The sequence below is a fragment of the Staurois parvus genome, unplaced genomic scaffold, assembly GCF_062004578.1.
Source record: "Staurois parvus isolate SC_StPar_1 unplaced genomic scaffold, SC_StPar_1.0 ptg000096l, whole genome shotgun sequence".
Taxonomy (NCBI): Eukaryota; Metazoa; Chordata; class Amphibia; order Anura; family Ranidae; genus Staurois; species Staurois parvus.
This window is the reverse complement of record NW_028317892.1, coordinates 5,280,440-5,293,018: the sequence shown is the minus strand read 5'-3', so window position 1 is coordinate 5,293,018 and position 12,579 is coordinate 5,280,440. Positions and strand designations below refer to the sequence as shown.

General features: G+C 41.2%; 1 protein-coding gene across 2 annotated transcripts in view; it reads left to right on the top strand.

The window, feature by feature from the left end:
- HOOK3 (hook microtubule tethering protein 3) overlaps nt 1-12,579 on the top strand; it is a 118,756-nt gene that overhangs the window by 46,659 nt on the left and 59,518 nt on the right. Inside the window, exons 7-11 of one of the 2 annotated variants that reach the window (XM_089670861.1) lie at nt 1,673-1,735; nt 1,837-1,920; nt 6,020-6,082; nt 8,783-8,946; nt 12,328-12,468. In XM_089670861.1, the coding sequence (XP_089526987.1) occupies nt 1,673-1,735; nt 1,837-1,920; nt 6,020-6,082; nt 8,783-8,946; nt 12,328-12,468 (515 nt within the window). The remainder of the gene's footprint in view (nt 1-1,672; nt 1,736-1,836; nt 1,921-6,019; nt 6,083-8,782; nt 8,947-12,327; nt 12,469-12,579) is intronic. The other variant, XM_089670862.1, reaches the window with a different exon arrangement.

Here is a 12,579-nt window from a genome sequence, read left to right as displayed (position 1 = left end):
TGATAGCATTGATGTATGCTTTTAGCTAAGGTGGTTCTTTGTTTCAGTGTATTTTAAGTTTTCAACATTAGTGAGCGCTGCACTTAAATATTGTTTAATATGAAAAACAGTTTCCTGCCCTTTTGAGGAACTTGAGTGTTAGTATTAGTGTAACCAGATTAAAGATAACCTTGTTTTGTGTGGCCCAATTGTTTCTCTGGCACCAATAGGGTTGGGGCCGCATGTACTTAATGTGGGGCAAAACGCGAAGTAGATGTGGCAACTGAGCTGCCCCCCGTCTCGAGCCCGCGCCGCTCCTCGGTCTCTCCACTGCTGCTCAGTCAGTTCTCCTGTATGGCTCTCAGAGCAGTGGGCAGGAGCTAGTGGCCAGCAGACACGTGGGCCGCCTGTGACTGTTAGGAGGGAGGAGCTGGAGGAGACTCCATCGCCTGATGCCGAATATGTGTCACTGCTGCCACCACAGACTGACGGCCCAGATCGAAGAAAAAGGGAGTGAGTGCCAGCCTGCCACTGCCAGTGAACACTTACTGTTAGAACAAATTATAAGACAATTTGTATAGACATGCTGGACTGGCCTTGTCCCTTTGCTGGACTGGCCTTGTCCCTTTGCTGGACGGGCCTTGTCCCTTTGCTGGACGGGCCTTGTCCCTTTGCTGGACGGGGCTTGTCCCTTTGCTGGACAGGGCTTGTCTCTTTGTTGAATATATAGGAGACACTAGAGAAAGGGGAGGGGCATGACTGCAAGTGGAACTGTGACAGGGGGCTGTGATTGCTAGGGGCACTGTAATGTAAAAAATAGACCCGGGCATTTTATACTGAACAGCCAATTTCTCCAGGGACCGGGGGGGTTAAGTGTGAGGGGATTAGGGTTCGGGGGTTCGCAGGGCCTGCATTGTAATGTAAAGGGGCACTGTGATATAAAGGGAACTGCACTGTAAAGGGGCACTATAATCAATACAGTGCCGTCCCCTTTATATCACAGTTCTCCTTTACATAACATTGCGGGCCCTGCAAACCCCCCTACCCCTAATCCCCTCACGCTTATCCCCTCACGCTTAACCCCACGGTCCCTGGAGAAATTGGCTGCTCAGTATAAAATGCCCGGGTCTATTTTTTTTTTTTGTCTCAATCTGGGCCTGTCTGGCACTATACCAAAATTAAAGGGTTTCCAGTTGTTATAGGCAGAGTTTTTTTTTTTTTCTTTAAACTCGTATAGCTTTATGGTTTTGAAAGGTACATAATTAGCAAAATTTTTATTATAGAATGATTGCATGATTTTTTGTCAGTATGACTGCTGATAATGATCCTACACTGAGTTTTCAGCATGAAGAGTGTCCATAAGCAATGCGTTTTGCCTCTTGTAACCAGTCATTTCTTTTTCCTGCACTGTAAATGGTGCCAGATTTTGAACATGCTTTACTTTTTCTTTGAGCATGTATTATAATTCGGGGCCCCCAAGGCCAGAGTCCTGGCTAAGCTTCACCTTCTCTTATTAGCTACATGCTGCTACTTCAATAATTTATGCTGTTCCTTCTTGTTTTCTTAAAATGTGTGTCATGTCGTGTGCAAATGGTACACGCTGCTGTGAATTTATTTGTGAAATTAGGGAAAGAGAACATCTTTAGAACTTTGGAGCCTGGTGTTCTTTTAACTCTTTTTGACCTCTTTGCAGCTAATGAGCAAAGAAACTCCAGTGTCAATAGGAACAGATGCTTATGCTGAACTTGACCGACAGGTAACCTTCTTTTTCACACTAAAGGATGCCAAGTACTTGAACATGACTCATAACTGTCCCAAATGTCTACTCTTGACTAATAGATGATTCTTTATAAATAGTTAAAGAAAATTACTGAAGAGCTCCATGATGCCTTGGCAGCGAAAGAAGAAATTGCCCAGCGGTGCCATGAACTAGACATGCAGGTTAGTATTCCTGTGCAAATGTTTTCTGGCTACTATATCAGCAAAATGTTAAAATAAAACACAATTTGTCATGTGCAGAATATTAAATTGTGATGTCTGGTGGGATGAAATACCTACAGATTCCTGGCAACCTATATAAGATATTGTATATATGGCCAGTTAAGAGCCCATAGGAACCCTGCCTACATCTGGCTGCGACCAGGGCAACAACCCCCCATTGTGCTGCTTATAGGGTTCACTGAACCCATGAGCAGTAGTCCCTCTTTGTATATGTTCCGGGTTTTGCCAAGCAAAGTGCAAAACATCCAAAAACATGCTGCTTTATATTGCTCAGTGCAGGAGCAGCTCAGATGCTCTCTTTAACTGCCTCTTGCATAAGGAAATGATGCGCAGTCGGCGGCTCTCTCGTTCTGGGAGGACGTCATATGATGCCCTCCCACTCTTAACTGCGCATGCGTGCCCATGCGATCGTTGCTGCGCTGTGTCCCTGGGACACAGCGGATCACCAATCACAGTAAAGAGCCGATGACACAGGCTTTGTCATGTGCTCAGAAAATGCCGGTTATTGGCAGTCCTCCACGCTGACAACGCGTAAGAAGAGGAGAGCCGGTACTGATGATCAGTGTAGCCCCATCAATGCCACCTATAAGTGCCCATCAATGCTACATACCAGTGCCCATAAATGCTACATATCAGTACCTACCAGTGCACATCAATGCCACATATCATTGCCCATCAGAGCTGCCTTTCAGTGCCACCTAACAGTTCCCATCAGTGCCGCCTTTCAGTGCCATACATGAGTTCCATATATGAGTGATGCCTGTCAATGCTCATCAGTAGAGATGAGCGAATCGAACCAGGCGAACCGGAATTCGAGTCGAATTTCAGGAAATATTCGATTCGCGTCGAATCCGAAATTTTGCCTACTTCGGGTGCGCGAATCGAATATTTCCCGATCAGCCAGCAAAAGTGTCCCTGCAGTGAGCTCCGCTATTTCTGACAGTTCTCTGACAAAAGGAACACATGTTTAGCGGTTGAAACATTGTATCTATTAGTTTCCATTTAGGATACAGATGTTTCAACCGCTGTACATGTGAAGAAGCTGTCAGAGAACTGTCAGAAATAGAGGAACTCTGCACATACACTTTTTGCCGGCTTGGAATTATTCTTATTTTCATCCTACTTCTTCTTCATCCTCATCCTCTTCTTCTGAGGATGAGGATGAAGAAGAAGAAGAAGAAGAAGTAGGATGAAAATAAGAATAATTCCAAGCCGGCAAAAAGTGTATGTGCAGAGTTCCTCTATTCTGCAGATACACTTAGAGGAGCTCTGCACATACACTTAGAGGAGCTCTGCACATACACTTTTTGCCGGCTTGGAATTAATCTTATTTTCATCCTCCTACTTCTTCTTCATCCTCATCCTCATCCTCAGAAGAAGAGGATGAGGATGAAGAAGAAGAAGAAGTAGGATGAAAATAAGCATAATTCCAAGCCGGCAAAAAGTGTATGTGCAGAGTTCCTCTATTCTGCAGATACACTTAGAGGAGCTCTGCACATACACTTAGAGGAGCTCTGCACATACACTTTTTGCCGGCTTGGAATTAATCTTATTTTCATCCTACTTCTTCTTCTTCTTCATCCTCATCCTCATCCTCAGAAGAAGAGGATGAAGAAGAAGAAGTAGGATGAAAATAAGAATAATTCCAAGCCGGCAAAAAGTGTATGTGCAGAGTTCCTCTATTCTGCAGATACACTTAGAGGAGCTCTGCACATACACTTAGAGGAGCTCTGCACATACACTTTTTGCCGGCTTGGAATTAATCTTATTTTCATCCTACTTCTTCTTCTTCATCCTCAGAAGAAGAAGAAGAGGATGAGGATGATGAAGAAGAAGAAGAAGAAGTAGGATGAAAATAAGAATAATTCCAAGCCGGCAAAAAGTGTATGTGCAGAGCTCCTCTAAGTGTATCTGCAGAATAGAGGAACTCTGCACATACACTTTTTGCCGGAAACCGCTGTATGGAGGGAATGTCCCAGAACTGTCAGAAATAGACTATTTCTGACAGTTCTGGGACATTCACTCCATACAGCGGTTGAAACATTGTATCTATTTGTTTCCATAAATGGATCCATTTATGGAAACAAATAGATACAATGTTTCAACCGCTGTATGGAGTGAATGTCCCAGAACTGTCAGAAATAGACAGAAACTGTCATAGAACTGTCCTTCTTCTCATCCTTCTCCTTCTTCTCCTCCTTCTTCTCCTCCTTCTTCTCCTCCTTCTTCTCCTCCTTCTTCTCCTCCTTCTTCTCCTCCTTCTTCTCATCCTTCTTCTCATCCTTCTCCTTCTTCTCATCCTTCTCCATCTTCTCATCCTTCTCCTTCTCCTTCTTCTCATCCTTCTCCTTATCCTTCTCCTTCTCTTTCTTCTCATCCTTCTCCTTCTTCTCATCCTTCTCCTTCTTCTCATCCTTCTCCTTCTTCTCATCCTTCTCCTTCTCCTTCTTCTCATCCTTCTCCTTCTCCTTCTTCTCATCCTTCTCCTTCTCCTTCTCCTTCTTCTCATCCTTCTCCTTCTTCTCATCCTTCTCCTTATCCTTCTCCTTCTCCTTATCCTTCTCCTTCTCCTTCTTCTCATCCTTCTCCTTCTTCTCATCCTTCTTCTTATCCTTCTCCTTCTCCTTATCCTTCTCCTTCTCCTTCTTCTCATCCTTCTCCTTCTCCTTCCTCATCTCCAAGGGCATTTAAATTAAAGGTACAGTGTTCTGCACTAATTTAAAGGCTCTCTGAAGCCTAGAAACCCTTTTAATAAGTTAACTTCGTAGCGAATTAATTCGCATCGAATCGAATTTCATACTGGAATTCGCCGAATCAGCCGAATCGAATTTTTGAGAAATTCGCTCATCTCTACTCATCAGCGCCACCTATCAGTGCCTCCTCATCAGTGTAGCCTATCATTGCCCATCACTGCAGCCTCATTAGCGCACATGAGTGAAGGAGAAAAATTACTTAATTTACAAAATTTTATATTGGTCTTTTTTAGTTTTGTTTAGCAAAAAAAAAAAAAAAACCCAGTGGTGATTAAATACCACCAAAAGAAAGCTCTATATGTCTCAAAGAAAAGATAAAAATTTTGTTTTGGGTACAGTGTTGCATGACCACGCAACTATCATTCAAAATGCGACAGTGCTGAAAGCTGAAAATTGGCCTGGGCAGGAAGAGGGTAAAAGTGCCCTGTAGGCAAGTGGTTAAAGGTCATCTACAAAAGCACCCCAAATTCTTCCCATTGGATGACATGTCTGTTCAACAGAAGCCAGTCTAACGGCTGGCTTCTGTCAAACACCCTTGCTGGAAAGCCAGCATCCGATCAGTGCTTGCAGCACTGATCTGTGTATTCTGATGGGGAAGGGCAGGGGAGATCCTGCATCCAGCTCATTTTGTGAGGATGCAAGAGTCTGGTAGTTTTTTTTTTTTTTTTTGTTTTTGTTTTTTTTTTGTTTTTTTTTAGTTCATGCTACTGGTTGAAAGAAGAAAAAAATAAGTGTATAACCTGCTTAAAGCTGGCCATATGCAGCTTGAATTTTGGTAGATTTTTGCTGAATTGGGTGAAATTTGAGTTGTGGGTGGCTCCATAAGCACCACCTGGCATGATAAGCCAATTTGAAAATGGACTATGCTTGGTGGATACATATTGGGAAGATAAGTGGAATTGGAAGATAACCCTTATTTTGGTGCTGAAACTCAGAAAAATACATGTTGCTCGCATACCTGTTGGCTTGTATGCCTGTTCTGTTGCTCTATTCTAAAAATAATTATGTTTGCCCTCATAGTTAAATATAGTAATGAAGCACAGTCAGGAGATCAGTGTGCAGCCACTCATTAAAAATAACGTATCAAAGCACAAGTATTTTTATACCATAACTAAACTGTGTAGAGAGATTAATTATACCATTCTACAAGTTCTGTAGAACAATTCAAGAAAAAAAACTGTGTTGTTGCACTACACTGTGTGCAGAATCACCCTCAGTTATTTTGTGGTTGCACCAATGAAAATCTAGTTAATTACTCTTTTACTTTGCTTCTTGTGGATTTGAAGGTGTACTGTATCCAGGAGGAGCGAGATAAACTGAGATATGAATGTAATGATCTAGAAGAAAGGGTAAATTGTGAATGTTCACTCCTACAGCATCTACACCTACTAACACAATGTTGCTTTGGTTTGCATACGCACTGACTTGTTTTATTTTAGTTGGAAATACTAATATACTTTTAACATTTAAATGATTGCCAGTATTTTACAGAAATACACATCGTAAGTATGTTGCACTTTTATCATGGGCAATAATGTTTGAAAAGAACTACAGTGCAAAAGCATGCTGTTTTATGCTGCTTTGCAATGCACAATACGTAAAAGCCTACGTCAGTATTTCAAAAGGCTATATGGTTCAATATTAACTATGTAAAGCTGCAAAGTTAGTTGCATTAGGGCTTTATTTTTGTAATTAAATGGATTGACTGCTCATTTTTAAAGGTTAGGCTAGCCAAAAACAGATGCTTTGGAAAATGCTCTGTTTGAATTCCCTAATAAATTTAATGGCTATATAGGGAGTCTTAATCTCCTTGTTGGGTAATTTATATTATATTATGGATGCAACAATAGTTTTGAGGCTTCCTCTGCTTCATTTGTAGTTTTAAAAAAAAATAAAGTATTTGGATGATTGATCTTGAAAAATATCAATTTCCGTAGGCTTTTTTTTTTTTTTTTTAAAGGCACAGCATAATATTTTTGGTGGAAGCAAGCTTATTTAAACATTGATGGGATACATGATTCAGCAGAAATGCTTTTAAAGCAGAGCCTAAACCCTCCTCTCCTTTACAGTCAAGGAAGCTGCCATTTTAGCCTCTGTTTGATCTGCAATTGCCATGGTACGGTACATGTGATCAGTTATAACAGCAACTATTTAATGGCTTGACAGTTCAGTTGAGAGCACAAGCTACTGTAAAGGCTATTATTCTTGACGTGCTTTAAATGTAACTTTAAATGTAACTGTTTTGCAACACAATTAAACTAATGGGTTGAGTTTTGATTTAAAGTGGTTGTAAAGGCTGAAGTTTTTTTTACCTTCATTCATTCTAGGCATGAAGGTAAAATAACCTTCAATGTGCAGCTTCCCCCAATACTTACCTGAGTCCGATCCTGATCCAGTGATGTGCACGAGAGGCTCCCTGGTCTTTCTCTCTTTATTAGCTGAGAAACATAAGTGGGAGCCATTGGCTGGCAGCCAGTGAAGAGGGAGTGGGGAACAGAACTGAGCCATACTGTGTGTGTCCCATAGACACACAGACGACTTGGGAGCGATCACTCAGCAGGGGGGAGGGGCCAGGAGTGCTGGTGAGGGATCCGAGAAGAGGAGGACCAGGGTTGCTCTGCAAAATTATTGCACAGAGCAGGTAAGTATAACATATTTATTATTTTAAAGAAAAATAACCTTTATACCCACGTTAATGCTTGTTCATTTTATGTGCAGTGACTGTCATTTTTCTGCACTGGATCAATACCCGTCACTGCGAGGGCACATAGAAAACAATTGTTTTCTATATGTCCTGTTCAAACCACAATGCCCGTGTTCTATTGGTGTGTTGCGGAAAGATGACGACCTGCTGCATTCTTTTGCAGTGAAAAGAGTGGCACCACATGTCACCACACTGCAGCACAAGGCACCACACCAATGTGTGGAGAGTTGAATAAATGTTTTTTTAATTTATTTTTTTTAAGTGAGAAAAAATTTTCTTGAAGTGAGAGAACTCCTGTCCAAGGACCTGTGTTTGGTCTTGTGTCGATGGCATCAGTTTGACATCTGTTTCCTTTTGGGAACATGCAGAATACCTTGACAGGTGCATTCAAGTGGGTTTTGCACTCCCATAGACTTGTAATGGTATGCAAAACCCATTTGAAGTGAACAAAAGCCCATCAACACAGGCCGTTTGGCAGTTGTTAATACATAAAATGTCCCCATTGGAAGCCTTACAATCTATTTCTGTTGTAGTGACAATTCAAAAGTTTGGATATGGATTATGGCTTTGGATACAATTTACTACTGCTGTCAGATTTTTGCAAAACAAGGTAGAGAAGAAACCATACAGTCTCTCTTCTGAATTTTCTCAGAGACTTCAAGTAGCAGAGTTAAACTGGTGTACAGTTTGAAGACAAGCACCATAATAACCATAAGAACAGTTTTGTTTTTTTTCAGGAGATGCAGCAGATGGTCTATGCTCTGGAACTCTAGTACACCAGCTTCCATGCAACACTATTATTCTTTTTTTTTTTCCATTTATTGGATTTAGCTTCTTGGGGCTCGTTCGCACCCGCTGTGTTGGACAATGTTGCCCAACTCAGTCCCAATGCAAGAATAAGGTAATGTCCTATGGCTTCAGTCTCACCTGCGTTGGTGTGCACTGAAATAAAAAATGGGATGTTTAATCTTTGCAGAGCTTGTTCTGACGCACTGTATTGCAGTGCAAAAGAATTACATACATCTGGAGAAAAAAAGAAAAGTGAACACTGCAATGCGTTTAGACAGTGCATAATGGCACACGGCAGAATGCTTTCTGTTCACCTTAACATGCGCACGCTGGTGTGACTGCACCCTAACTGTGGCATTTTAGAGTAAATCAGAATATTGTTTGTTTTAACATAGTAATTAATATAATGCATTTTTGTGTATTTTACTGTGAGCCAGGAAATTGTTATGATAACACGTTCTGCTGATCCAACTGCTGTGTGTGGCTGGCATGTATTGGATTGTATGGGAAAGTACCTAATATGAATAGTTATGTGAGTTGCGTGGCTTTATTTTAGGTTGCAGGCCTCCAGGAAGAGAAGAGCAGCTTGCTTGCTGAGAACCAGGTTCTTATGGAACGTTTGAACCAGTCAGACTCATTGGAAGATCCCAACAGCCCAGCTGGAAGGCGACATTTACAGCTTCAAACACAACTTGAGCAGCTGCAGGAGGAAACATTTAGGTATTTCATTCTCTAGTTCTCTCTTTTCCAGTTTCATCTTTTGTTTAATAAAACTATCTTATGTTATATAATACTGTAACATTTGTGTATTTTTTTCTGAATTTGTGTTTTCATATTGAACAGCTCTAGACAATAGGATGAAATGATCATACATGAACTTTTAGTAATGATACATTAAACATTTTCTGATTTAGAAGACAAAACACTAGGTTTGAAGATTAATTAGAATTTAGCATTTTTGCAATTTGCTACTTCACAAGTATATATTATATGCTCATCGTATCACGACTCGGTTACTGAAACTCCCTCCTCACTGGCCTGCCTCGCCGCTGGCTATCCCCGCTTCAGTCGATCCTGAATACGGCTGCCAGACTCATTCACCTTTCCAACCGCTCCGTTTCCGCCACCCCCCTCTGCCAATCCCTCCACTGGCTTCCGATTGCGCAACGGATCAAATTCAAAATCCTAACATTGACGTACAAAGCCGTCCACCATACTGCCCCGAACTACATCACTGACCTAATATCCAAGTACCGCCCAGCACGCAAACTCCGCTCCTCACAAGACCTCCTTCTCTCTAGTTCCCTGGTCTCCTCCTCCCATGTCCGCCTCCAGGACTTCTCCAGGGTGTCACCCATCCTCTGGAACTCCCTGCCCCAACCCATCAGATTATCACCTACTCTCCTCTCCTTTAGGCGCACCCTGAAAACCCATCTCTTCAGGGAAGCCTACCCTACCCCCTGCTAACTTGACCGACCTCCTCCACTCTTCCTACCACTCCATCCCCCACAGCTATCTCCTCCTGTACCACTATCCCCTCCCTCCTAGATTGTAAGCTCCAAAGAGCAGGACCCTCTATCCCCTTATGTTTTGCATTGTATTGGTATTGTTCTGTCACATGTTCTGTCCCCCTTTGTAATGTACAGCGCTGAGCAAACTATTGGTGCTTTATAAATACTGTATAATAATAATATGCAAACGTGCTAGGACATTGTCATTAGCAGATAACAAAAGCTTTGGGAATTGCACTTAGTCTAAAAAACAAGAAAATCTTCCTCTGCAATGTTTAGTGCATCACCTCCATGAAACAAGGGTGCAGACAGTGAAGTCTAAAATATTCCATGTATGCTTGTTCCAAATTGGTGGTGGTTTATAAAGCAAAATGAAATGACAGCCCTGCAGCAAGTACTAAACAAATCTGATTTTGTGGTGCACAGAGCAGCTTTTAATCCATTTTCACATTAAACTTTCTTCTCCAGATTTGCATAATTCATTATCCTGCATTGTTAACCATTTCAGAACTAGTAGTTTTGTAGCCCATTTTCACATTTCAGTTGTATTCCTATTAATTTGGTAATAAGTTTGCCAGGTGAACAACTTAAAAATGCTAGTAAAAGCACTGATTTAATTCAAGTATTGTAATCACTTGCTAGAAAACTTGACAACTATTGTAGTCAACTCCCTAGCACAGCTTCCTCCCTCCTTGCACGCCATAGTCTTCTACTCTTCTGGGAGTAACTAATTACTGTCTGTACTGGCCCAGGTCCTCCACCCCTTTTCTCATCTGCCTACATATCATTTCATGTAGCAGCCAGGGGAGAAGCAAAGGGGAATACTATAGCGTGTTACTTAACTCTGAGCCTGCTGGTAACATCCAAGATAGTTGGGCCCAGCTGCAGCTTTGCTGGTTTTAGATGCCTACACAAGGGTGACTTTTACTGGTATATAATATTCAATCTTTGAATATACATTTTAAAGGGAAAACATTTAGAAAATTGTATCCCAGTTTTTACCTGTGAAGGCTTTTATACACTATGCCCTGAGCTTTTTCAGGCTGGATAAATGCAGGTCACTGCTAGGGCCCATAGAAACCAATAGCTTTTTATGTGTCCTGTTCACACCACCACACTATTGTGATCTATGATTCAGTGTGAAAAAATGCATCATGTCTGCAGTTTTCAGCAGAATACTGGATTGCACCCGATGTCGATGCACTGAGCTGCTGTGCAATGACATTAATGAATGGTCACTTAGGGTCACTTAAAATAAAGTTGAAAAATTCAAAAACAAGCATTGAAATGTGCACTGCACCACTCCCTGCTGAAGCTGACACTAAAATTAGCTGGCACTGTAAAGCACTGTGCTTTTACCTCGCAGCCTAGTGTACACCTAGCTTATCAGTTTTAAAGTGGATGTAAAGGCTCAAGGTTTTTTTTTTACCTTCATGCACTCTATTCATGAAGGTAAAACAAACTTCTGTGTGCAGCAGTCCCCCCAGCCCCCTCTAACACTTACGCGATCCAGAGATGTGCACGACAGCCTCGGCTGTTCTGGGTCTCTGCCTCTTCATTGGCTGAGACAGCAAGCGGGAGCCATTGGTTCCCACTGATGAAGAGAGGGGGTGGGGCAGGGCCAAATCGCAGCTCCGTATGTGAATGGACACATATAGCAGCGGCTTGGGAACACGCCTAGACAGGAGTAGCCAGGAGCACCAGCAGGATACCCGAGAAGAGGAGGATCCAGGCTACTGTGTGTAAAGTCACTGCATACAGCAGGTAAGTATAACATGTTTGTTATTTTAGATTGTAAGCTCCAAGGAGCAGGGCCCTCCTATCCCTCCTGTATTGTTGCTGTATTGTCTCCCGTTATATTGTAAAGCGCTGAGCAAACTGTTGGCGCGATATAAATCCTGTATAATAATAATAATATTTTACAAACGAAAAAAAAAATTAACCTTTTAGTATCTCTTTGAGCACAATACTGTTATTGTAGATAAATCTTGTTATTTTACCCTGCTTGTCTTGTTTGTCACAACATTAAAATCAAGTTACAGGTACAAAAGAATGTTCCAGATTTAAAGAGCAAATTCGAATGTGCTTTACTAACAGTAAAAACAGATATTAAAAATGTTTAAAATAACTGGTAGGAAGTGGCAGAAGAGGAATGGGTTAACTAAAACCAGTTAAGGGTTACATGGGAAATCTTTATGCCAGATATATAGATATTGATCTAAAGTAACATGAGCTACAACAGCATGAGTTTGTACATTTGTTAATAAGTTCCAGTGCATAATCTTGGCATTCAGCTAAGGATTATTAGGTCAGCACCCATAGTGATTGGTTCCTGATTGCTAAATCAGGACTTCAGCTACCTAGTGACCTTGAGCCTCAGTAACAGCATGTCCATTGGAGGATAGGTTGCATCTTCTCATATAAAGATCTTGGGCCTGTAGATGATTTCCTTGATGTTTACAGAATGTAGTATGTACACACGTGAGCAATATACAAAATAGGTATTTTTCAAGTTAAGATGTCAAAAGCAGTTGATCTGTTAATCTTATATAAATTGTTTATAAAGCATGCTTTCTTTCATGTTTTATAGGCTTGAGGCATCCAAAGATGATTACAGGATACGTTGTGAGGAGTTGGAGAAGGAGATTGCAGAATTAAGACAACAAAATGAGGACTTAACCACACTAGCAGATGAGGCACAATCCTTGAAAGATGAAATGGACGTGCTTCGGTACATAACCATATTGTATTTATGTTTACCTAATATAACATTATTTTATTATATTACATTATATTATCATATATTACATTATATGATCATATAACAATTTCAAAATGTTGA